Here is a 27,967-nt window from a genome sequence, read left to right as displayed (position 1 = left end):
GTTGGCAGTGTAAAAACATTATAAAAATACATCCCGTGGTTTGGTGCCTACCTGTATACTGAACATGTAAGGATTAGATAACGTTTATAATCATCAGAGAACGTTACAGACGTTGTTTTTGGTTCCTATCTGTTTCCTGAATATATTCGTATGTGTGTGAATGTGTAAATGAGAGACATTAACTTACAGCACTTTGCAGAAGGAGCTTTATAAAGTTCACTCCATTCACTTGTATTAGTTCACGGGGCAGATCTGCCTCCTCCAATATGGCGGCGACGTCGACGTATCGCAGCAGCGGGCCAACCCCGATTTCTTTCAGCTCTCTGGAAAAACAAGTAAAAACAAGTGCTGTCTTTTTGAGGCCTTCTGAGCCTTTGAAAATATTTTTCAATATTCTAATTTAAGCGGACCACAACAAATAAATCAATGTACAGGAAGCACTGGAGCAGATATACAGTTTGGTATAAATAAACGCATGGATGTACTGTCTAATACACAGGAACAGACATATTAGCATAACATTCATGCTCCCATTAATTAAACACACACATACACAGACACATACACACAAACCCAGTGCTAAAGCTCTAATTACAGGGTTCATTAAGAAAGCAGAGGCCTGATTAGCCAACAGCTAACCTCCATGCTCCATTGGTGCTGAACAGGTAAACACAGACAACCAGGACGACACACACAGATGGCAGGGGGAAATATTGTGACCTATCTTATACACAAAATAGTGAAGCAAAATTCCATTTGCCTCGAGAACAGATGTAGTGCCTCTTGTTTAGATCCTCTACTTTAAATCAAGGCCTAGCATGCAAAGATGAATATTTTCTAATCACTTCTAAAGTCAAAATGTTTCTACTTGTTCTGCATAGCTGTGGTGAAAAGCTTGCTATCACTGCCTCCTGTTTGCATCCAACTACCTCCCTGATCTCTCGAACAACTCTGTGTCTACTGTATGTGTCTTATATTTCTCTCATGCAGGACAAAAAACATCTGGCTTTTATCTTTAATGTGAATGGGCACAAAAACTAGATTTTCAATTTTAGTCTAGTTGTCATTTGTTTTAGTGCGCAATGATTGTGTAAATGTGGCATCCTGTGATTTTCCATCTCACATGCCCACAATTCTGAGAGATACTTGATCTAAATACTCATTTTGGAATATACTGGCACATCTGTTGGCACATTTGGTCCCAAAATACCCACACTGTTCTTCAACAGCTAGTCCAATTTGACAATAAAAAAAATCTGACATAATTGTTGACCTGCAATATAAGCAACATCCTTGTATCTATGTCAGTCCCAGTCTCTGTTGCTATGAGGTAACCATGGCAATGCTGACAAGGCTCTGCCTTTGCCATCCATGGTGAATGCAGAACACTGAGATCATCACATATCAGCATTTGAACAAATAAACAAATCTCTAGGATAAATGTCTGCAATGTACAATTCTGCACAACCACAGACAAGTTAAAAATGTACGTTCCTTCATGCTGCAACCTCACGTTTCTTTATGTTACATTTTAAACTTTTTCATTGAAGTAATGCTGTGCTTATGTCTTGGTTAGGTTTGGGCCCAAAAAACACTTGGTTAGGAAAACATGGTTTGTCTTAGAATATCTGTTTTGGTCACCACAAACACAGCTGGAGAAGGCCTGACTTCTCGTCAAAAATATTTTTTTTGTCCCCACAAACATGGCTGATGTCATGTTTCCAAATGTTGAAACGCTGTGTTCCCCCATCAAATATACCCAATGGTTTCAAACTTACAAATGCTGAAACACAGACTCAAACCGTGGTGACTGGCTCGGCAGCCTTGTCATCTGTAACCCCAGGTTACAAATTTGGTTTCTGTAAGAATTTGTCAGATGTAATGTTACCTTATGTGCCAACTACTCAGCACGTCATAACATCTTATGTCTGTATGAAGTAAACATGCATGCTCAGGAAGTTTTGCCATGAAGCAGAGCTGCAGTCTAAGTTTGCACAAGTGCTGCACACAACTCAGAACAGATAAAGCAAATCAAGCTAATGTGACCTGAACCAGAGAAAACCTCCTTCTCCCTGTGGTCCAAAGCTGCTGTAGCGGTGAAAACACCAATACTCGTTAGTGCTCTAAACAGAGTCAGCCAGCAGAGCTAACTTGTAGCATCAGTACGCAGCAGCTACAGGTTGTTTTGAAGAAACTCCAGATTTCAGTGAGTTGGAAAACCAGAAAACATTTTTCTGTCAAATATGATGCAGGCTGTGTCTCAATTCAGGGGCTGCATCCTTCGAAGGACGCGGCCTTTGCGGGGGTACCTTCGAAAGCCGCGTCCACCGTCGTTAAATGGGACGGTCTAGCCTTCGGAGCATTTCCTGGTTGCGTCACCAGATGTTCCCGCCCCTTACCCTTAGATCACGATTTCTGCTGCCCAGGCCCGCGAAAGTGACGATCTACACCACTTGATGTCGCAATTTTCTTTCTTTCTTTCTTTCTTTTTCGGGCGCGCAAAGACTCTTGGGATATGGGAGGCCGCGAAGGATAGTAGCGGTGCATCCTCCAAAAAGAGGGAAAAGAAGGCCGCATTTGTGGGCTGCATTTGGAGGAGCCTTCGAATTGGGACGCCCTTCGCGAGGCGCTGTGACGTAATTGGCCTTCAAATGCGCCCTTCGAAGGATACAGCCCCTGAATTGACACAGCCATAGTTTCACCAAAATCACTGATAGTTGGTGGTGAGTGATGTACTGCTGTAAAGTGTTAAACACTGTGATCCTAGAAGCTCACTGAAGTTATATAGCACAGAAATAAGTGTTAAAAAAATTATTTTTTAAGCTGTTTTTTTAATCATTGATACCAGATTTTTGATTGCTATAAATGTAAACTTTACACTGAGTGGGCTGAACATTTGCCTGAGATGCACTGTTTATTGTTGTAATGTTTAGTCACATGTATTAAAATGTTTAAAATGTTTTGAAAGCCTTGAATGGTCAGGCTCCTGCCTATATCTGTGATCTGCTAACTCCCTATGAGCTAACTCCCTCCAGCAGGGCCCTACTACTGGTTGCAAAATCATGACTTGTACTAAAGGTGACCGGTCCTTAGCTGTGGAACTCCCTGCCTGGGGATCTCAGGCAAGCAAACTAAGAGCAACACAGACGGGCAGCAAATCACACGCATCACAACACATTCGCCTATTGTTCTTTTATGCAAGGCCACACCGGCACACTGACACTCTCAAACCTTCGGGAACAGTATATGCCTCTGAAAGGTAGATAGTGGACCTTTAAACTTTCTAAGATCCCAGCCCCATCTCACAGTCTTCACCAGCAAATAAAGAGTCATCACATGATTAAAGTGTGGATCTTTGGTCATGCAATAATAGGAGATTGAATAGAGGGAGAGATGGCAATTCCTGTCTCTGTTATTGGTCTCTAGGATCAGATGTTGGGATTGGTGTGATGAAGTTTGCATAAAGTTTCTTCTATGTGGCGTTACCAGATATCACGTGGGATAGAAGTTGTTGTCAGGGTGATCTGATCAAAATGTTCCATTGACAAGTTGAGGGACCTCATGGCTGTTATTGCTTCATTTCACAGGTGCACACGTGCAGTGGTTCAGAGCCAAGGCAACAACAACACCTAAGAAAAAGGTCATGTAAGGTGAGGATAAATTTGTCCTGTCATCTAGTTCACACCCGTCCACCCCTGCGCCTGCTCCTCTGTCAGTTTGTTTTAATGGTGCATGCATGTCATATGGGAATACATTTCAGGATTTCACTTGATGGTTAAAATGATGACTTAATGGTGGTCAAGCAAAATTTGTAAATCACTCAAGATGTCATTATTACAGTAAAGTTATTTATTACAAGTGTTGCAAATAACCATTTTCATTATCCAATACTGTCTTGATTACTCTATGAAATTGCCATCACAATGTCCCTGATCCTCAGATTTGCCAAACTCGAACAAGTAAATGGTTGACAGATGTTTCATTTGTCATTACTAAGTGCCCATGCCCTTGTTTGAGTCCATTGTTCTCTCATTTCTATGTCGAAATCCTCCTACTTTCCATCTTATTTCTTCCTGTTGCTCCTTGCATCTTTGAGTCTCTTTATACCTCTTAAGTCTCCCCCAACCTCCCCAACCCTCACCAATTATCCCCTCTTTGTGCTCTTTATGTCTCCTCCAATCTGACCTGCCAGATGATGTGTTACACATAACCATCTTGAAAGGTGCTGAAAGAAGTCGTTTGGAAAAGGGCAGGCATTTTCAAAAAATACTTGGCAGCTGATTGGATGAGCCATCTGTCTATCACGATGTACCAGGGCTAACTTCAACCAATCAAATCAACAGCTGGAGAGCACTACTACCAGCAGAGTCAGTTGGTAAATCAAACTCCTAATGAAAGCAGTTGAGAGAAGGGCGGAAAACATATGCTCCATCAAGGAAATCATTCAGTGCCTTTCTTTGCTCTTCTTGAAATTAAATTTACTAATAAAATTGATGCTAGCAGCAGGTAGGCTAAGCTCTTGAGAAGCTGCCATTGATGTTTTCAAACTAACAGTGACTCCTCTCACTGCTTGTCATACCTAAACCACCAACTACCTCTTCAATGACAACTAAGCCTGGATGAGATGAAAAAGCAATAATCAGGGAGATATAATTCTAAAAGAAGTTTGAAATTCACCAGAGAGAAAATCGATCCACAACAGAGTAAAATAGTCAATGAAACCCACATTATGAGCCCTACAAGAAGACTGAAGCCAGTTGTGAAGGCTCAGGATTCTGCTGCAATGACCGGCACTTTGGCCAAGTATGGAAATGGGACTGGAGATAAAAACAGACTTGCCATTTTGATTTAGAAGGCGATTCTGATCAGATACGACTGTTAATGGACTGGGTTATTTGTTCCCACATATTGGGAGGTTAGATGTGAAGGAAATAAATCATGGAGCTTTTCCGGATTGACAGGGGCTTTGGTACCAGGGTGACAGTGTGAGGCTGCGTTGAAGAAACATACACTCCTGATTATGGAATGCCACCTACCATTGCAGTTGAGTAGAAGAGCGAATAAAGGAATGGATCAAGTGCTGAAAGGACAAAAAGCACAGTGACCACAGTCTGCAGCAACCGCACCAGTTCAAGCTCACCGACCTCCAGGTCAGATGGTGACAGGACCACATCAGACAGTATCTTGTATCAGTTTGAGAGAACTAGGCGTGTTTGTAGTCCAGCTTCTTCTGAGTCTCTCTTATCCCCACAAACCACCAGCGGATGGTTTGACTGGTGTGGAACCCAGAATAGGTAGCATGTTTGACGCATGCATCATCTGGCCTGGTTGGGGCAGCCACTGATGTTCAGGTTGCATCCAGGTCTATGATTTCTGCAGCAGTGGCACTGGAAACGGCATTAACGAATGCTATCCATGAAAGGATAGCAGCAGAAGCTGAAATCAAGGCTTTTGATATTTGAGAGGAGGGTCGCCCGACGCCAAGAGGTAGGAAATATGCCTTGCCTGGGCAAAAGCAACTGATAAAAAAAACCTTTGATCATCCTGTCCTTTTCCCTGTTGTTTGTGAGTATGCACGCTCAAGGTCCAACGAGTGTTGGTGTTTTCACCGCTATCACAGCAGCTTTGGACCACAGGGAGGAGGAGGTTTTCAGGTGCGGGGCTGGAATGGGCACCAGAGCCCAGAGCCGGACGAGTGGATAACAGAACTGAACTATACATCTTTTGTTGTTGCATTTGCTTGATGTTTGGCTGCATAGCAAAGTTGTTGACTCGCCTGTGTTTAATCATAAGGCAAGTAAGACCATTTCCACAGAGGTTTAGCATGTTACAGCCATTTGTTGTTGTCTCTGGTTCAGAAAGCCATGATTGTTGTACCAACCTTTACAGTTTTAAAAGTTTTGTCCTTGGGCTGTTGCAGTGGTGATGGGAGCAGGCTCAGGCAAACAATCTGATAACTACAACCTTTTGTTACATCCAGGTAAAATGCAGCGGATCTAAAAAGGTGTATCATTAAATTATGATTTAAAACTGGAAGAAGAAAGGCTAAGATGTCAAAACACCAAGCATTAATATTTGGTTACACCCTCATTTATCCTCCCCCTCCATTGCCCAGTCTTTCCACACAACCAACCTAGGTGTCACAAAACCCTCCCAGGTGCAGGTGTCTTATTATTTTCTTATAGGCCGTCTCTCTGTATTCCACTCCAATAAATCATTCACAGGCCCTGTGGCTACACTTTCCCACATCTGCACCTGAATAACAATATCCGCAAATGGCAAGAGAGTGATGTCATCCTTTGGGATCACTCATTAGAAAATGATTTGCTCACTGTCTGCTATGGAATGTAAAAAAAAAGAACAAGAGCTCAACTTACCAGTTCTGCCAAACAAGTCACGGAGATTAAATCAATTTGATATGGCTATCCTGCATTTGAATAAAAAAAAAAAAAAAAAGTCTAAAGCCTCATTTGGACATAAGCAAATTCTAAACTGAAGTGCGACTGAAAAAATATTAATACACCAATCAGAGTCGCGACTTCCGGTCTAGCTGGTGGTGTGATGGCAGCATAGTGAACAGGTTTTCGACAGCAACAATTTACATTTACATTTAGGGCATTTAGCACTTTTGTCAAAAGTGACTTATAGTAATTCATACATTCATACACTGGCGGTGGCTGCCATGCCATCAGGAGCAGTTTGGGGTTCAGTGTCTTGCCCAAGGACACTTCAACATGCAGACCAGGGGAATCGAACCAGCGACCTTCCGATAACAACAATTTATTAAAAGAAATGTCAAAGCAAGTTTAGCTACAGCGGACGAGTGACTATGCCCAGCAGAAAGGGGAAGAACAGTCTTGCACAAAGTAAGAAACACAACGACAAAGAAGAAGGTCAACTGCCACAAGCTAGTAGCATTAGGTCAATATGCAGCCGGACGGCGATTTGGGGCCAACCCGGGAGGCTTACTTGGACTTAATATTGAAAGAGCTAAGAGAATTCAGGGAGGACACCAGTCAGCAACTAAATGGCATACGAGAGGCTATCGGTAGAATCTACGGAAGAGTGGAAGAAGCAGAGGAACGAATCAACGCAGCCGAGATGTGAATTCAGTAATCGGAAGGATGTTTTGTCGGAGCTGGTGAAGCTTCAGATACAAACTGAGGCTAATTTGACTGATTTGGAGGGGCGCTTCCATCATGACAATGTCAGAATACATGGGGTAAAAGGAACTGAGGAAAGCATGGCATCAGTGATTACTTTCGTGGAAGGCTTGCTGTTGAAAGGCTTGGCGCTCCCTTCTTCTATAGCGCTAAATATAGAAAGAGCGCACCTGGCACTCGCCCCGAAACCTCTGACTGAAGCCCCGCCAAGATCAATCTTGGTCAAGTTCTCAATCTAAAGAATGAAGGAGGAGGTAATTATAATAGCCTGGCAGAAGAAGGGATTCGACTCCCTGGGCAAAAGGATACATCTGGACCATGACTACGCACTGAGCTGCTGCGGAAACGGAAGGAGTGTGCAGAGGTGAAAGTTTTGCTGAAGGAAAGAAATATATAGTTTCAGACTCCATTCCCGGCCAGACAGAGTGTTTTACAATGAAGGTACAGTGATTTTCAACTCAGCAGAAGATGCAACGGCGGACATGGCAGAGAGGGGGATACCGGTGACAGTTCTGAAAAAAACATCTTCCCTTTTGGACCAGATTGCTCAGCTGACTTGTCGGTCAGGTAGAAAACGACGAAGCCGGGAAAGGACAAGCTCCAGCCGAGGCTTCAAGGAATGGCTCCAGGATTTCCGTCGCCGGGACACTTGATAAGTAACCTTAATATACTTTTGCTGTGACAGAACTAGCCTACATATTGTTATAACATCCTCTAGTTATCTTTAACATTGCTGTGAATAATGTTATTGGACAGATCCTATTATCAAACATATCCCATCAGAGTCAGTAGGCCATTAAAGAGGCCTCAATATTGGAAGTCAGTGTTGTTATTTGTCATCAAATTCACAGTTTTATTACTGTGTTACAGGTTAATGATTTTGGTTTTTTTGTCGTTTACATTTAGGGCATTGAGCAACCATTTTTTCCCAAAGCGACTTACAATAAGTACATTAAGCTTTCAGTGCACATATGAAAACTAACCCTCTTCGTCTCTCTAACTTTCACACATACGGCAAGGTGGTAGATTGGCGCATGATTCCCGCCTTGAATCATGTCACTGACAAAATAAAGTCAATTGCTACATTCCCATAATTTTCAAAAATGTAACAATTCCCATGATGCTCTGGGGAGTGTACAAAGGAAGTACAATCTTGCCATAAAGTCAGTGAGCTGGCTCAGGGCTACACCTTGAGCCCCATTTTTTTAACCTATACTTGTTTATATTGATTCTTACAAAGCAACACAGTTATGTTTACATGCATTTTTTCACAACAAAATACATTATGTGTATTTTTGACCAACAAATCTGTTGAATGCATTTCCCTCCTCATAAAAGCACAGTGGTCAGTCACCAATGTTGCCTCACAGCAAGAAAGTCCTGGGTTTGAACCTACCGTTCTCTTTGTGTGTGGTCTTTGCATGATCTCCCCTCGTCTGAGCAAGTTCCCTCTGGTTGCTCAGGTTTGTATGTGGTTCTATTTTTATTACAAACAACGGTGCCTGCATGGTTCATACTGTGCCGTTGGCATGGAGTGTACTGTCTAAGCTGCACATGGATGTCCATGAGAAGTCCAGGGATGTTCCTGGAACCCCCCAACCCCCACCCTGTATGAGCTGTGATAGGCTCCAGGACCTGAAAAACCAGGTATGTATAGATTTCAAAATCAACAATGATGTGATGTGTGATGAATTTATTTTTTTTATTTGTTAGCTATTGAGGTCAATAACATTTTATTCATTAGTCTGGCTGTAAAGGATTCTGTGTTTTTCATCACAATCCAAAAAGGACTGTCTGTCGTTGCCAATATATATCTATTAGATTATCAACAATATTTTTTTTTATTACACCCCACACAACTGAAACTAGATACTGGAGCATAAAACTGTAAAATCAATAAAAGGAACTGCAGCCTTTCACACACAAAGCTTCTGAGTATATAAAGAAACACAAGCTATTATCCAGATGGAATAAATTCTCTGAGGGTCAACAATTGTGCCAAAAAACAGCAGGTATTTGGCGCGATAATTAACACTGGGGGGAAGGGGTTGGAAAATCCTACACAAACAAGGTCTGTTGGGATTGACTTCATTGAGTATGCAATATTAAAATCATCCTGCCAGCCACACAGAAACATTTCCTGTCCAAATAGTCCTTGGAATTTGAACAAAATTATAATAAATAAAAAGCAAAATAGCATAGATTTTATTTTATTCACAATGGAACGACACCACAGTAAAGGATTCTCCTACTGGACAAAGTCTATTTATGTATTCATCTGGAATAACCCTGCTTTGAAAAGGTATGAAATCTTCCAAGTACCGATTTTATGCTTCACCAGAATAATTTGCATTGCAACAAGGACTTGGCTTAGCAGGCATGTACTATTTTAGCACTGCCCTGAATTGCACATATTCATAGCAGACACGTCCCTAGCAGAACCACCAGGCCCATGGACTAAATCGGACAGGTTAGGAGTTACAGGTCTACTATTCCTTTCTTATGGCTTGAACACACTGCACAACTTAAAAAGTAATCAGACTTCTGGTTATTCACACTACACACCGTTCTGCCTTGTAGTCATTAGTTTTACGGTCATTGTGGTTTTCACACTACATGACTGATCAGTGACAGTGGGTCATGCTAGGGTTGGACGGTATCCAATTTTTAATACCGTTAAACCTACGCCATAGTATACAGTTGAAGGAGCGCCAATCCCCGCTATGCCGTTTTATCCACCACAAGGTGGCAGCCCTGTTGCAGTGCACTTCAACTGTAATTTTCCATCTTATGTCACATTAACTTTTTACACATGACATTATGACAAAGTATTCGTTAGTATAAGAACATTCATCCTTGCAGTATTTAGCGAGTGATTAATTCTGATGGGCACGTAGATTTTAGAGTATTACCATCTGACTGTCAGCTTCTTCATGCAAATCTTGCACACAACCTCGTCACGATTTGCTGGCTTTCCCTTGTCATTCAGTCAGAACCAAAAATGCTGCATAATTGTATCGGTTGCATTTTTTTGGGGGGACCACCTTGCATGCGTTTGCCTATGCCTTAATGAGCATTTATACATGTGTGCTGGTGTACGCGTGAAGCTGGCGGCGGTGAGCAGATTGCCAGCTGTACTTTCTTGTGTGTCTGTGCAGGGAGGGCTGCCCCTCCATACACAAGGAGCTAGAGCGACTTGGTTTCGGCAAGGCGGGAGTTTGCCATCAGCAGCCTGCCCTTCGGACATCCAGCTTGTCCGCTCTCTCTAGCCTTGAGACACTGTGACAGAAGAGTAGGGGAAGAGTAGAAGCCTGCCACCCAGGAAGGACTGTGACAGCCGAAGAAGGCACAAGTCACATACATGTCAGGTTAAAAAGTGCTACTGAAATCACAGAAGTTGTGATTTTTTTAATGTATTTTTTTTTTTTGCAGATGTATACATTTGTATTAAAACATTTACAAGGAGTTAAGTATACATTTTTTCTTTTTAGAAAAACAACAGAAAGAAAAAGTGGTCACTGAGGTATTGCTGCATGCCTGAACAACTTATATAACACTAGAACAACCGCAATGAAGAAAATTAAATACAAAAAGGACAAAAACAAAACAAAACAAAACAAAAAAAAAAGCAAAAAAAGAAATGAGAAACACAGGCACATCAGTCAGGTAATAGTAACCTGCAATAGAGAAAGCAACAGACATCCCAAGTCAAAGTAGCGGCATATAACCCTCATCACAGCAGAAATAACATATCCACCTCTCCAAGCTGCTTCAGTCGTGTCAGTCAGGGGTGAGTAGAATCTGTCTTCTTAACAAATTGAAGGAATGGGCCCCATAATTTCCCAAAATTACTGGAGCAGCCAGTTAAAGACAGTCTCATTTTCTCCAATTTAAGAAAATAAAGGGTGTCTCTAATCTAGCGGGCATGGCAGGGCGTTATTGTTGATCTCCAATTAATTACAATTAATCTTCTGGCCAGCAGGGTAGCAAAAGCAAGTACATCCTTTTTGGACTTAGTGAGGGAAGGGGGGGCAACCCCAAATAGTGCACTCGGAGCATATGGCCTTATTTTTTCCCCAACTACCTCCGACAGGGTATTAAAAATCTCAGTCCAGTAATTATATAGAGATGGACAATGCCAGAGTGTGTGTATTAAGTTCGCAGGAGATTGCTGACACCTATCACAAGTTGGAGTTACACCCTCATAAATCTTAGCCAGTCGAGCCTTAGTATAATAGGTACGGTGTACAACTTTGCACTGAATAAGACTGTGTCTTGCACAAATAGAAGATTTATATACCCGTCTCAAAATCTCTGTCCAGACTTCCTCTGATATCGCCACCCCCAGGTCCTCCTCCCAGAGAGACTTTATTAAGCCTAAGGGCTCTGAACGTAAAAGATTAATTTGGTTATAGATATATGAGATAGGGCCTTTAAGAGTGGTGATTGGTATCAAGAAACTATCCAAAGCTGAGTCTGAGGGTAAATTAGGAAAGCTAGGAAAAGTGTCATGAACAAAGCTTCAGACTTATCCAATAGAAATGTTGCTTAGGAAGTGAGAATTCATCTGAAATTTGCTGGAATGAAGTGAAGACATTATTAATATACAGATCTTTAAGGTTATGAATGCCAAAATTTGTCCACCTTAAGAAAACACCGTCTATTAGGGAAGGAGGAAATGCATGGTTAGCTACTAGTGGTGCGTAAATAGAGAATGTCTGTAGTCCAAAGTAGCGCTTAAACTGAACCCAGATCCTGAGTGAGGTCTTAACAATCACATTTTTGGTGTAGGGAAAAGTGGAGGAGTGGATAGGGGAGTGCACTAAAGCTTTCAGGGAGACTGGCTTTGCTGAACTTGCCTCCATAACCAGCCATGCTGGGGGAGGTTTGAAAGCCTTATATTGAAGCCAGTATTTAAGAATCCTAATATTGGTAGCCCAATAACAGAACCTAAAATTTGGCAGGGCCAGCCCTCCCAGTGGCTTCGGTCTTTGCAAATATTGTTTGGGTGTCATTAGCATAACAGTGATAAGAGAATCCATGTGATGTGATTGCAGAGCCTAGTGATGTAGTGAAAACAGAAGCTGTCCGAGTACTGAGCCTTGAGGGACACCAGTTTCCAGGGAGCAGGGTTTGGACAAGGAGCCATTCCACATGACCTGGAAGCTGCGTTCTGTGAGGTATGATGTGAACCAGGTTAAAGCAGAGCCAGCAATGCCAAGTTTAGCCAGAGTGGAGAGGAGTAGTTGGTGGTTGACTGTGTCAAACGCAGAGAATAAGTCGAGGAGGATGAGGACTGAAGAGCGGGATGAGGCTCTGGTGGCCCGGAGCGACTCAGTCACTGTGAGGAGGGCCGTCTCAGTGGAGTGAGCAGTCCTGAAGCCTGACTGATTAGGGTCAAGGAGGTCGTTTTGCAAAAGGTAAGCAGCCAGTTGGTTGAAGACAGCACGTTCCAGGGTTTTAGAGAGGAACGAAAGAAGAGATACAAGTCTGTAGTTTTGAATGTCAGCTGAGTCTAGAGTGGGTAACTTTAGGGGTGGCTTTACTGTAGCTGTCTTGAAAGGAGCTGGAATTCGGCCTGAAGTGAGGGAGGAGTTGATCACGGTGGTGAGGTAAGGCAAGATGTCATGTGAGATGCTTTGGAGAAGAGAGGAGGGAATCGGGTCGAGGGAACAGGTGGTGGCACGGTTAGACGTCACTAGTGTGTGAACATCTTCAGAGGAGAGAGGGCTGAAGCAGGTAAGGCTGTCATAGGTGAGGGTTGGGGGAGGTGCTTTCTGGTAGGGCATCAGCGTAAATGAAGAGCTGATGTCTCTTACTTTCTTCGTGAAGTAAGTTGCAAAGTCATCAGCAGTGAGGGAGGATGGAGGGAGAGCGGTAGGAGGGGTGAGGAGAGAAGAGAATATGGAGAATAGTTTCCTGGGGTTGGAGGCCGAGGAGTTGATCTTTGACAGATAGAAGGCAGATTTGGCTGCTGAAACAGTTGATGAGAAGTCAGACAGGAGGTGGAAGTAGTGTGCAAGGTCATCTCCATTTTCTCTCTGCCGTTTGTAACACCGATCTGTTGTTTTGTAGCTGTTCAGACAGCCAGGGAGGAGGGGGAGATGAACGAGCTGGTCGGGAGGTGAGGGGACAGAGTGTTTAAAGAGGATGAGAGGGCGGACAAGAGAACGGAGGAGGCTTCCTCAGTGGACAGCAGAGAGAACTGTTCTGTGGATGGTGAGGAGAGAGTGGAGGGAGAGAGAGATTTTAGGTTGCGGTGGGTGGTGACCATGCGAGGTGTAGGGGCGAGGACAGCAGTGGACTTCAACCCACATGGACTTCAGCAGAAGCATCCCCCCAAACAGGATGCGCGCAATGTACCCCCTAAACAAACAATCTGTCACACTTCTTATAGCTCTGAAGAGAGCCTATACTAAAAAACTGAAGAACTACAACTAATTAGGCGTTGGAACTGTGACATGGAGTTAAGTCAATGAAATTACACTGTAATAAATGTACTTATAACTAAGCCGGGTAACCAAAGCTGACTAATAAATCAATACATAAAACAATCTTATTGAACAATAATACGAACAATAAGCAATAAAGAACACTTGCAGCATCTCACAATCAATTGTGTCATAACAGTAAGGCACCTATAGTGCTATAGTTTTTGCCCGAGGTATTCTGCATTCAAGTGGTCACCATGAGCCATGTTGGAGAAAATCAAGACTGACAGGAGTAAACAAGAAAACAAAATCGGTGTCATATCAGAACTGTTGTTCACTGAACACATTAAGAAAACAAGACATCAAGGATGAATGGCAAATGTAGTCCTCGGGACTAGTAACAGAATCAGCCCAATAGCAAGTAAACATGTTTGCTAAATAGTGTCAGGAGTGACTCGCCTTTTAATGTTCTTCTCAATGAAATGTAAAGCCAATGTCGGATCCTCAAACCTGTGGGTCTGCCCGCCGGGCAGAGTGATGCGTAGCGTTGCTAGGTAAAGAAGACCAAATTTGTTGTTTGGGCAGGAGTGGAGCTCCCCTTTTACTGTGGCAAAGGCGGCCCACTTCTTAGGCACCGCCGGGGTGAAGTCGGGGTAGATCGAGATCCTCCTGCCCATGTAGGAAAGCGGGGAAGCTTCTCCGGCTCGACACAGAATTTGGTTCCGGACTTGAAATAGGTTTACCCGAATAACGAGTGGACGAGGGGGCTCACCATCCTTGGGTTTGGTGCGTAGAGTGCGATGGGCCCGGTCCAGCATAGGTTTGTTATCAAGACCAAGTATGTCTTGTAGGAGCTGGGCAGCAAACTCGGTGGGACGAGGACCCTCTGTGCCCTCAGGCAGGCCAACTAGGCGAACATTATTCCATCTTGAACGACCCTCCAGGTCCTCGCATTTCTTTGACAGGGAGTCAACAGTGGCGGTTAGCTTGCTAACGTTAGCTCGGAGGTCGGATAGCTCCGTGTCGTGGGCATTGGCCATTAGGTCCGCGATCGATACGCCATATGAAGCAAGTCTGTTCTCAAAGGGCTCCAAAGCCGCCACAATCTCTCTTTTAACTGCTGCTGAGATGGTGGTTTCAAACTTACTGAGGATGTCCGAGCGCATTTCGTCCATCATCTCCCTCATGTTCAGCAACAGGGTGGCATTAGCATTAGCATCTGGCTTGATGGCTGGGGCCTGCCATGGTCTGTTTTAGAAGCATCGTTTCTCCCTCGGCCTGCCATCATAGAGTGCCCGCGAACAAAAAAATAAGTTCATATACAGTAAAAGGCTGCAGTATTAGGGCTTAACGCCAGCTGAAAGAATACAAAAGTGTTATATAAAAGTGTAAAAAAGGCACATTCCAGCGGATCTTACATCGTCCTCGTTCCGCCCACACTCCTTAATGTATTTTTAACATTTTTCTATTTTCTCCATTCTCCATTATTTAAAATAACAAAAAAGTCTTGGAGATACATCAGACATGTTATGTTAGCCTCCACAACTAAATGGGCAGGCCATTGTAAGTATTTGATTGATAGCCGGCAGGGGCATTGAGAGCCTTTGTAAACACATTTGTGCCATTTAACAAGCCAAGGACAGAAAACAAAGGATCCCCTGAACACACATGCACACTCAAAGTAGCAACTTTTCTCTTGTCTCTACAAGAGACCTGGTCACTTGTTAAAAGTTCCATTCATATAAATATATCAATAAATAAACAACAAAAGACTTCAATAAAAGAATGCTATCTAAAGCCCCTTTCACAAATGAACTTTGGACAATATCCAGGGAATCAGATCAGGATATCGTCCACATTTGTTTATTTAGACATTCAGCACACATCAATAGACTGTCCGTGTCAGATGTGTTCACACATGTTTGAAATACTACATATGGTTTGGGCGAGGGGCAGTGCCTGGGTAGGAGGCTACAGACATTTTGAGTTGATAAAAACTTGCATTTGGACGTATCCACAATATCAACAAAAGAGTGGAAAATAATATATAAGCAAGCAGAGAACAGCGTGAGGCACCACCGCTTTGACGAGCAGTTTAAATGTCATTTTCGGATGTCCCGGTGTACGTCTGAGTATTTGTTGCTAATTAAACCAGCAATAACACCGAAGGTCACTGATTGCTTGTCTGCTCTATTCACAGATGTAGCTCACCCGGACTTAGGACAAGGGAGCTGGCAGGATAAACTCTGGATAAATCCAATTTCAAACCAACAGTGAAACATAGAGGAGGTAATATTCAAGTCTTGGGGCTGCTATGTCTTCTCTGGAGTTGGACTCCTGCACAGAATTGACTCCACCCTGACCAAGACGAATCCCCGCCCCTTTTTTTGGAGACATGCTCCACCCTCTGGTTTGATCTTTGTGGAGGAGGATTCATACTGCAGCAGGATAATGAGGCCAAGCATACCTCAAAGCTTTGACACAACTACTTAAGACCAAAGAAGACCAAAGAGTCCTGACTCTCATGGACTGTCCTCCACATTCACCTGACCTCAACCCAACAGATCATTTATGGAGGCCCTTGAAGACTGAGAACGTCAAGCATTCTGTGACATCACAAGAACAAGTCATTAGGTTTTGCAGTGTTGGGACCCACAGATAAAGTCGTTCATTGTAGATTTCAAAATGGACTCAGAAATCAGTTCCCCAGAATTCCTTCACACCTAGGTGCAAAGACTGCCAAGAGACCCAGCTTTGAGCCATTACTGGTCAGGGTGACAGACCCCCCACTGACCAGACAGTCAAAACTCCAGCTACTTCCTTTGTTCTCTCTCTTCTTCTCCACCTCTTTGCCCACTGGGCTGCCTGTCCCCAATTTCTCTTCTGTTGGATTCTTCTGGGCCCAACGGCTGCTAAAAGCTGCCAGCTGCAGTTCCAGCAGGCCCAAAGAACTTCTCCCCACATCAGCGATGCTGACCATTAATTAATTAACCATTAATTATTATTGATAGCCAAATGCAACCCTAATTCCCAATAATGTTGCATTAAGCACTACGGCAGAAAACTTTGTGTTCTGACCCAGAAGGACGCAACACCTCCTCTTCATTCCTTGTTATCCTCAAACTTCATCAGACATGCCAATGCCATGCAGGTATAACTAACTTTCCCAGGGTTGAATACGGTTGATGGTATACAGGTTTAATAAGCATAGCCTACATTAGGATGAACTAAATTCAAACTAGGATTTCCCAGTAACTATGATGACCAATGGAGTCAAACACTTTCAGTTTTACTCTCAATACTCTCAGTTGATTGAATGATGGCATCAATGTTTTAAGGTTCCTCCATTCAGAGTTCTGTTGTGTTGCTAAACACAGCTCCACTTAGGCTACATTTACCTCCACACCACTTTGTTATTTGTTCATTGTAGTTAGTGTTCACTGTTGTCTTATGTTTTGTTTGGAGTATAGTTATAAATGTTTGACTCTAAAGTCGTTGTTTTCATGGTTCTGTACATTTTACAGTCCAATCACTGAATGCATTCCTATTGTGCTTTTGCTTTCCTTGAATAATCGTTTTCCCCTAAATCAATATGTGTGTTAATAGACACAGTCTTGACTGCAGCAAGAGGTTACACAATTTTATTGCGCTGACTATGAGGTCATATCACTGATCAAGTGATTAACAGTAGCCTGTATAATAACTTTTTATTTATTTTATTATATATTTCATGATAAAGGCTCAATATTTTGAATTTTAATTTGACATACTGGTGTAGACTGTCAGTAGACAAATCTAAATGTGGATCCTGCACCAAATACTAAAGACATAATACTAAGACTTAAGACTCAACTTTGCACTTAAATTGTTGCTGATAAAGTTGATATTATCATTGGTAATGAAAAAATAACTATTTAATTTAAAACAAAGGCAAAATGGAAGTATATTGACGAGTGGTCTTTTTGGATCCAACTGTACATAAATTATTGCAATTGAATTTCTGTCTTTTTCCAGTGACAGAGCATTTCTCTCAGAGAGGCCTCTGCTGCTTAATAAATTTCATGATACGGTCACTGCAATGCAAGTGAGTGGCTGAGCTACTGTATGTCAAGCTGATGTAATGACTTGGCAGTAAAGACACTTAATGTTCCGAGTCATGGAACATGCGTCACAAAGCACAATTGATCTGTGTTCCCTCAACTAGCCTTCGGACAAGAAACCATTTCTTTTGGATGAAGAAAAAACTTAAAAAGAAAGACAAAAATAAAGACAAAATAAAAAAATTGTTGATGGGTTTAATTTGCCATCCATATAGCAGATAATGTTTGTCTGTCTGTACTTTGTGGTTTTCTTTTTTTTCTAAAGGCTGGATTGAGCAGGCTACACTGGTTGGCAGAAACAAGAGGAGTGATACAAGACTTAGAAAGACAAGAGTCTGGTTTCCAAGAAGCTGTCAGGTAAGGATCAGTGAATACTGAATTTACCACTCGCGCTCGCTGCCATGGCAACCGCAGCACATACAGATGTGATGGCCTGTAGCTCCTTCAAACTTTGCTACATTTTGTTTTAATCAGGTTTTTTTGTATGACCTATGACAGAAACACTCATCAGCATTGTAGAAGGAAGTGCTGGGATTTTGGTAGGGATGTTATGATCCATTGATCTTAATTTAGATATTGATTCAATGAACAACAATCCAATACCATCAATGCAAAGTGAAAACATGGATACATATTATTATCTTAATGATATGACTTTATTTCGAAATTCCCATGGCACGTCTTTGCCACCTTGTCTGTCCATGAGCACCTCCTTCCTAAACATTCAAACAGTGCAAGCGCCAGGAGAATGAGAAGACATGTTGAATGTTTGTGTGTTGTTACAGGTATGTAATAAAATCAATTTTATTTTTCATCTCATATTTCATCCTATTGTATTCTAAATTCATGTATTTGCATGTTGTAGGTGTTTGCAGCATAAAGGGACAACACACTTTGATTGAATTGAGCAACCCTGTGTTATCCATGCACAAATAAATCACCTTGAACTTATAACATGGGCATGTTGGCATGCAACTGTGCACATATTGAACTATTAAACTGAAACCATTTTCAGTTCCTTTTGGCTTCAAGACTACTCTGTTTTAGTTAAGCCTCACCATCCCACCATATTTTTCAGGAGTTGGTAGAGACCAAAACAGAACTTAAAGGAGAGAGAATATTAGACTTACATCCATCAGGAAGACACAAATGCAACTGTAAATGAATCGTAATTTTACTAGATGTGTACAGCTGTTTGCTAACAACTTCCACATAACAACTTTTTGAGGTATTATCAAGTCACAATATGAAAATAACAGGGTGAGGTGCTATAAGTAACAATGAGGCAGTCTGACAGTCTTTTTTTTTTGTTTAACCTGTCTGTCCCCGAAAGCAGCTACAAGTCACCTAAGTATAAAAGTAAAAATAGCTTGTAATAAGCTGCTTCTGCAGTCGACCTACATGGTTATTTTGTTCTACGTAAAGCTGTTTGTAAGTGGAAAACATATGTGGACAAGCAACAGAGATGTTAGATTTATGCCTTATTGTTTGTGTTTTTGAACAGAATGTTTCACTTAACAAGCGAAAGGCTTTTAGCATGTGGACTAACTGCTGTGGTTTGGGACTGCTGGTGTGAAAATGTACCCTAATCCAGCAGTGGATGTGTTATTTATGACGAGGGCTTTTTCCAATGTCACTTTTGAACCCCGTACTGTAGTCAGCTAACAATATGTGAACTCTTGGGAAGAGACATTAAGTAAGCTCATTTGCCATGCATGCTAATGTTATATGCAAGCAAACGTTTTTTTATATATTTTCGCTGCTGTGTCTAAACCATCCAAACTCTACATATTTAGTATTTATTTACTACATCCCCAAGCATATTACTTTAACGTGTAGAAATCCAAGGCTTCTCCTAAGCATCTCCATGTACTGTCGTGGTTGAATGTCTTCAAATAGTTTTTCTGTTTATTTTTCATGAACTAATCAGAAAAAGGGAAGCTATTCATGGAGCATGAACACACAGTTATGTTCTTAACTTCTGAGTGCTCAAATTAAGTAGCTTTGAGAATCATTAATATTTCATTTCGAAATGTTCCAACATCAGAGCTAAATTCATGTGTGGTTTAACTCATAAATACTATTGTATTGTTGTGCACCTCCATGGATGTATCCATTGATCAGGTACAATCAATGCCTGAAAGCTCACTTTCAAACAATTTTTTCACTGGCTTTTTAAGAAATGCCTTCACATTCAGGTGCCGAGTGCTCTTTGGCTGCTCCTTCTACATACACATTTTCACACCCACGCTCAGACATGTGCACACACACAACAGTAATCATTTGTTGTATTGCATTTGCTTGCCAGGGGCAAATGTGCTGGGTGATGAGTGTTTTTGTTAGAGCTGCTGCAGGGAGAGGATTGTCTCTGCAGAGAGAGACACTGGAGAGAAAACCAAAATAATGACACACACACACACACACACACACACACACACACACACACACACACACACACACACACACACACACACACACACACACACACACACACACACACACACACACACACACACACACACACACACTATTATTAAACTGCTGGTTAAAAAAAGGTCTATCCAAAAACACCACACTCTTCTTATGTGTTAGCAGTACCAGAAACTGAGAAACAAAACAGGCTGACTGAACAAATATCATGCTGCTTTTTAGCAACGCCAACTAATATTCAGGACTATGTACAAGCCAGTCAACTTCTGCCACACCAAACAGTCTACAGTCATCAAATCAGTTAACATATTAACCACTCCAGTCATTTTTAAGAAAAATGCCCAAATATCAACATCTCAAATCCCAACATCAGCTTGTATTCTTGGTCTTGTATGATAACAAACCGATTATCTTTGGGTTTTGGACTGTTGGTTGGACAAAAGAAGAAAGGTCTGTCTCAGTGAGTTTGTCTCAGTTAATGATGCCAAAAACACTGTAGTCTGTTGCAAACTTTGTGCAGGCAACAATACGCTTTCATCTGCAACTGAGTAACTGTCCCGACACTGATTGTATCATCAAAGCAGTGCCATTTAACTGAAATGCCCCTAGTTTGGTTGTGGCTTGAGACACTCTCTTACACCCTTTATTTTCTATCTGTATCTCTACTGTCACTGTTAGATAAAGGCAAAATGCAAAAAAAAATTTCACAATAAAGTATTCAGTTTCTTATAATATGTGCTTGTTTAGCTGCCAACCATCTACCAATGACAAGCAAATGGTCCAACTGCTGCAGTCTTTTAAGGAAAACAGCAATGGAGCATACATTAAAGACGAATGGGAAACAGAACGCATGAGGTGATTTTGACAATCAGCATGCTCTAAAGGGCCTTTAACTGTTGAAGAAAAGCTTCCACAGGAAATACAAGAGCTGACAACCCTTCCACAGGCCAGCTGTTTGAGGAGAAAGAAATCTAAAGCAGCACTACCCTCTGCTGGCAGAGATCCAGTCTCCAGGAACAAAATACATCCAAGCCAAATGGAAGCATATGTCTGTCCTTGCTGCAAGCTTCAACTCCACCGTGACCAACAAAATCTATAGAAGAGTCAATGATTGTTACCGTAACAGCTTCATTGACTCATTCTCCTCCTGCTGTAATGCTCGCTCCTCCAACTAGCTCCATTGTTCTTTTTCAACATCTAATTCCCTGCTGTCTCTGCTAAGCTGCCTGCTCCTTAATCTGGATACAGGATTGTCCCTTCCACATTGCAACTTCTGTCTCTTCTCTTTTTTTCTCTCTCCTACTCGCCTCCATCAATATCTCCACCCTCTTCTCTCAGGTTAAATCCATTTCACGTGAAATATCTGAAAAGACATGAAAGCAGCTGGATCTTTGGTACCAGTATTTTGGGCTGATTCTCAGAATAACTAGCAGTCAGTTCTCAAACAAATGTATATCATTTGCTGGGTATAAAAGCATCTGTAAGAGGACCTGGGTTAATTAGTCCCAATGCTGCCACTGGGACATACTATAAACACAATATCACTTCTCCAGGTGGTTGTGAAAAAGAATATTAAACAAGGTCGCATTTCCAAGAGCATTTCACATTTGCAGAGTGTTTAGTATTTCCATGCAGTCCTGCTGAATAAAACCACATCTCCTGCAGCTTTCATAAAACAGAATAATATTGGCCATAATTAACAAATAATTTCAGGTTGACGCTAGTTTATCAACCAAAATACAAATTGGGTGATGCAGTGAACACATTTTTTTAATCTAAGCTGATGGAGCGAGTACTTGTAGTCAGATTATTGTCAGTAGCTGGAGGTAAATATTGGTTTCTCTGGAGGGCCAGGGATCTTACTGGTAAAGGCAATATTCATATTTTTAACCAGCCCCAGCTTTCCGTCTGACTACAGTTTTTACAACGGTCGCTGCAACTCTTTTTCCAGAACATACCGGCTGGGGCTGCTTGATATGGTCAAAAAATCATATTGCAATTATTATGACAGATATTGCAAATGCGATATTATTCACTTGATTTCACATGATAATTTTTGCAACATAATTTTAATATTCACTGAAACTTGAAGATGAAGATGTTGATGAAGGTTCTCAGTCATCCAGGTCATGGTAATTCTAAGTGTTGTATTGTAACTGGCCTTCATGTGGGTTGCTCGGGCTAGGTGAGCCCAGGTGTGAACGGTTGTTAAGCTGTCTGGGGAGGGAACTTAGTACAGCGTTGTACAGCAGGTGGGTGATAAGTAATGTCGTAGGCCACCTCCTCTGTTCAAAGACGGTCGTTCCAGTTTGACATAGATGGATCTTTTACTCCTCTTTCAAACCACCTGTCTTCTCTGGCCAAGATGTTTACATTGTTGTCCTCAAAGGAATGATTTTTCTCCTTCAGATGTAAGTGGACAACCTCTCCATAAATTAATGGCACAACACAGGAGGGCCAACTCCTCAGGTCAAGACTCTTCTGTCCAGACAGCTTAACAACCATTCACACCTGGGCTCACCTAGCCCTAGCAACCCACATGAAGGCCCGTTGGGTCAACGACCCACAAGTGGCCCTAACAAATCTGAAACTCAGAGCTCACACGTGTCCTTAATGACTCTGTAAGGACACTCCCACACAGAGTTTAAAAGCCTGCAACTCCCCTCCAGTCAGTTAGAACTGAAGAAGCCTCTTGGATGAGAGGTGAAACGTCTTCAAGAAACTGAAACACATCCAGTTACCTACAATACAGCACTTGGTAAAATCATGAAGATGTGACATTTGTTGGGGTCTGTACCAAACTAAAGATTTATAGACCAGGACATCTCTGCAGCACTAATGTCCTTCATTATAATGCTCTTCTGTCATACATTTTACACTCATCAAAAAATTGCAGCTCCAGCAATTTGGATATTGCTCTTAGCCATACTGCAATTTTGATAATATTTTGACTAAAAGCACATTTTTACACATTTTTTAACAAACGCTTATTTTTTTACTTGGCACATGTAGGTTAGAGTGCAGCTCAGGCCTGAACTTGATTGAGTTGAAGACAGTAGTAGCCTGACTCGAGTCCCGATGCAGCCCGTTCAGATCAATGATCTGCGACGAGACAGGTTGAAACTTGCACCTATTTACAATGTGCTGGTCTTCAACGTTCTAAAAACCTGCCAGTTTACACCAATAAGACAAGACAAGATGGTGTATCTCAATTGCAACGTCTCTCTGTACTTCCGTGCCAACTTGTCAGGCGTTTCATAGCTGGATATAATTTGTAGCGTCTTAAAATATGAATGAGCACAGTGACAGTAAGTTACTTGCTACAGTTGCATTCCTAGTATTGATGAAGGTGAATGTGGCAGAGCAGAAGAAAAACAGTTAAGGTTGCGCAGTTGATGCCACATTGTTCGGGTTCAGGTCAGATATCAATGCTCTACTGCAGGTTACAGAGGGTATGCTTATGTATGTTGAATAACTTCAATTAACTGAGTTTTTACTGAAGTTTATGCAATTGTGCCCTTTCATACATTATATCTGCAGTAGTTTGCTAATAAACTGTAAACAGTTAAGGATTTTTTTTCATATTGCTTAATCAACACACTGTTGGCTTCATAAACCCTGGTCCACCCTGACAGAAATATCTGTTCTAAATTCAAGGAGAGATTTAAAGTTCTGTGCTCTCACCTTCTCGTAGTACTCCATGTTCTTCTCAGCAGTGGATATAAAGGCTGATTTGAGGTCAGTTCTCATGCTGTTCTGCCAGCGGGACCAGTCTCCCTTCAAGGCGTTGTTGGCCAGCTCCACCCGATCTGCTAGACCATCCACCTCCTCCTGCAGCTGCAAGTCAAAACACACAAACCAATGACCAAACACTTCCAGCGAACAAGCATCACCATCTGACCAACACATTCTCTGTCTTTTAAAACAAATACTATACAAATGTGCCTGTAAACAGCATGGTTTCAAAGTCAGAAAGAAAGTCTGAGTTCAATGGGTACTCCACCGTCAAAGCAGAGATGTTATGTTATCTTAAGGGAGGAGACAAACCACTCAAAGCATTTTGAATAGAACGGTCTGCTTTGTAACAGCCAAACAGGGAAACGTATCAGCCAATAGTTGAGTTGCACTGACGTGAGTGCACAGATGATATTCACAATGACTTCAAGTGATTTAGTGTGGCTGTCAAATAAGCATGGGAGAGGAGGATATCAAATTATGCACAGGTTTAACAAAAAAGGTGAGGTTACTCAAACATTAGACATTAAACTCTTACAGTTGTTTAAGTGGTTTGGTGCAATGAGCTGACAGCCTCACATTATGGCACTCTGGATGGATTTGTAGAAGAAATTGGTGTTGTGAAACTGTGCACTAGCACAGAAGAAGTATAAAGTGTGGGGGAGTAAAACAACATAGGACAAAACGTTAGTTTTTTAATTCATTTAGTCTATAATGGAAACATGAAAGCAGATAGAAATGATGTCTGGCTGCCAGTCAGCCTTCATTTTCCTGGGAGATTTCATACCCAGGATTTCATGGCAGATTTTCATGGTAGATCCCTCTTGTGTTTGTGTGTCGCTCGGTCGCTCACAGCAGGATGTAAATACCGGTGTGTATCTATCGCGAGTTCTCGTTCATCTTGTCCGGCGCGGTTTCCGTAGTGCAATCGGCTGTGAGGGAGACTCGAGTGAATGCGGGATCGGCCTCCAGGCAAATATAGCATAGTGACTGTTTAGGCTAGAAAAATGTACTAAATGACGTTGTTTCGAGTAAACTCTGGATGTCGCCACTTCAGGACACTTGGATTGCAGCGGACGAGCAGTATGGAGGAATATTACAAAGTTTTTGTTTAGTTTTATGGACCTTTTCGTCTCGGACACCATTTACGCTCGTTATATAGATTATTGCTGCTGGAGGGTACCCCCGCGGGTCTCCAGCTGCACTTTGAGGAATAAGAAACTACACTGGACTTCTCATCAGCATGAGGGTGAGTCGATAATGACTGAATTTCGTTCTAGAGTGAACTATTCCTTTAAGAATGTTGCTGAAGTAGCCTTTTGCTCTGAGAGAAGTAATACATTTGACAAACTCAGACAACAGGGTGAGAGCAAATGTTACATATTTAATGTGTAGCGGGAGTATTGCCACGTACCACAACATTTACAGCCTAAGATTGTGTACTATGACTGTTCTTAGATTAGCCTTTATATAAAAAGACACACAACAAGAGAACACATGCAGGACAAAACAAAGTACACAGTTCAATAAAAATACCGTCACATGAATGAAAAGCACCCGACTCTCATAACTACTACTACTACTATAAATCAAATGATGATGTGTGAAGTGAAAGCCACCACCACTTAAAATGAATGCTAATGTTGCTCTGTGTTTGCTAGATGTCGAAATAAGCAACTGTTTGTTAACACGTTCCAGCATCAACTTTGTATGGCTATATCATGTCAGTGATGTGAATACAGCTTGTTCAGCTGCCCTTTAAGGGCTATAAAAATATATTATTTTCCTTTACCTCTCTAAGACCTAGAACAATTTTGGGGGCACCTCTCTCCTCTGATATCCAGTATTTAGTTTGTTTTTACTACCCTATTGTAGCAGTCAGCATCAAGTGCCAGACATAATAATTCAGTAGAACCTTAAAAGGTGCTATAAGGGATATTTGTTATTAAAATAATTGTTAAAAGGTCCTATTATTTGTAAGAAAGGTTGATTTTTGAGTCTCACTCCCAACTCGTGAAACACTGTGGCTTTGGGATGGTAGCGTCAGTATTTGACATGTTGGGAATGAGACTCGAAATCACATTTTCTTACAAATGGGCCCTTTAAAGAACTCAATATTTTAACAGTAATCAGTTATAGAATGTTTGGTTAGTAACATGTCTCTCCTCCCCCTGTAATGGCAAAAGGTTACCGCAGAAATGTTGCTCCTGGTGTTTGACACGATGATGTTGATTATATAAAAAACACACAGGGGGCATATTTGATCATCAAATCACACAGGTACTCCTCTTTAGAAAAAATGGTCGCACTGTCTCCAAAAATGGTCACAAAATGTGACTAAATGGTCACAGTCTGGAGCCCTGGTTTTTGACATAACGTCAGCTGCTGCTGTTCTCTTCACATTCTGTTGATAATGTTTTAAACTACAGATCTGGCCATATCTTCAATATTTTTTTTAATAAATGACTCCTTTAAATGTGAAGATGATGGAATGTATTACATTTGCAGCATGACAGGCTCCAATTAGTCTAATTGTATGAAATTTCCTTTTGTAAACCTACTTACCATTTTTTTAAAAAAGATTCATTGAGTGTGGTTATTCTCCTCCTCTACACATAAAGTTACTACACTGTAGCCCAATCTTGGGAGGGAGTTGGGGAGTTACAAACAAGTGCACATTATGTTTTATAGCACAGTGTTAGTTAGTGGCATCTAAACCATTAGAGCAGCATTACATAACCATTTGAGAATTACGGGAGACACTGAACAAACATCCAAGGCATCAAATAGCCTTCGTTTCAGAGACTGAGTTAGTGTCACAATGAACCAGGTGTTGTTATATACAATACCTATTATGATCATTATGTGTATTTCAGCAATAAAAATGAACAGTAAATGTAGTCTGAGACTATGGAGAGCCTAAAGCACACATGATGTTAGCTCTCCTCACAGTGCAGATAATCAGATGTTATCATGCTGCTGGATTCACTGAGCCTGAGCACGGATTAGTGGTCTGACATTTAGACTGACAATGGCATTTAGTCAAGTTCAATAAACAAAGCATGCTTAACATGGGCTTAACCACAACGCACGTGCCCACATGCACACACACACACACACACACCTACAGGGACGTCAGTGGCCCGCTTGTTACTGCAGTGATATCGATCCAGCCACCTTGTCAAGGCTGCGATTGAATAGCATCTATCATCTGTGTGTGTGTGTGTGTGTGTGTGTGTGTGTGTGTGTGTGTGTGTGTGTGTGTGTGCATGTGTGCGTGTGCATGTGTGTACCATTATTTGTCTCCCCTACAAAAGTTTCCAGTAGTAACATAATATCCAAGGCGAGTTTAGATATGAAGCAGTAAGTGTGTATAGGATATCTTACAGTAGATATAAATGTATTCAGTATGTAGTAAATCACTCTAGGAATTTGAAAAGGAAATGTTTTATCTTGTTTTATACGTCCTTTCTGTAGGTTCTTATGTGAAATACTTCAGCATTGTATTTAAAAGTAAAATTGAGTTATAGCAGTCTAATGTCAACATGTGTTTACATTTGTAGTTTTTATTATTATAGGGTAGGATAAAGGTCATGCTCCCTTTGGTCCCAGTAGGCTGGAGGCACTTGTTGGTATCCATGTTTGTTGGACAGCAGTGGGCGGGCTTGCAGAGTAAACGCAGCAAACAAACACAGTAAAGAAACTTGTGCTGGAGCCTACAAGTCCGAGGCTGATCAGGCCTCGGACTGGAGGCTGTTGTTGGTGGTAATAAGGAGGAAAGAAGACACCAACATCCAACCGGACCCAAATGACATTGGCAGGTATGTTTACATGCTATTTAATGTGTTGCAGCTGAACAACTTATTAATTATCTACTCAACAGTGGGAGAGCTTTCCTGCACAGGCATAGTTTGTGTTGGTTCAGTGGCTCACTGAACCTACTAGTGGCTGAAACCAGCAATGCATTTTCTATAATAACACAGCACTAATAAAATCTATAACAGTATAAGGTAATAATAAAGTGTAAACTAATGATGTGACTGTGATAGAGAAAACTTTCCAGAGGAACCAGAATTATACTTTTAGCTTCTGAAATTAATATTTTGAA

The 27,967-nt window shown here is 41.6% G+C and overlaps 1 protein-coding gene across 1 annotated transcript in view; it reads right to left on the bottom strand.

Annotated features, from left to right (window-relative positions):
* The window catches only part of snx7 (sorting nexin 7), a 61,139-nt gene that overhangs the window by 9,525 nt on the left and 23,647 nt on the right, over positions 1-27,967 (bottom strand). The window contains exon 8 of the mRNA XM_084340963.1: positions 23,809-23,961. Within this exon, the coding sequence (XP_084197089.1) occupies positions 23,809-23,961 (153 nt within the window). The remainder of the gene's footprint in view (positions 1-23,808; positions 23,962-27,967) is intronic.

The sequence above is a fragment of the Pagrus pagrus genome (assembly GCF_965226575.1).
Source record: "Pagrus pagrus genome assembly, chromosome: 20".
NCBI lineage: Eukaryota > Metazoa > Chordata > Actinopteri > Spariformes > Sparidae > Pagrus > Pagrus pagrus.
The sequence above is the reverse complement of the archived record's forward strand: the minus strand, read 5'-3'. Positions and strand labels throughout refer to the sequence as shown.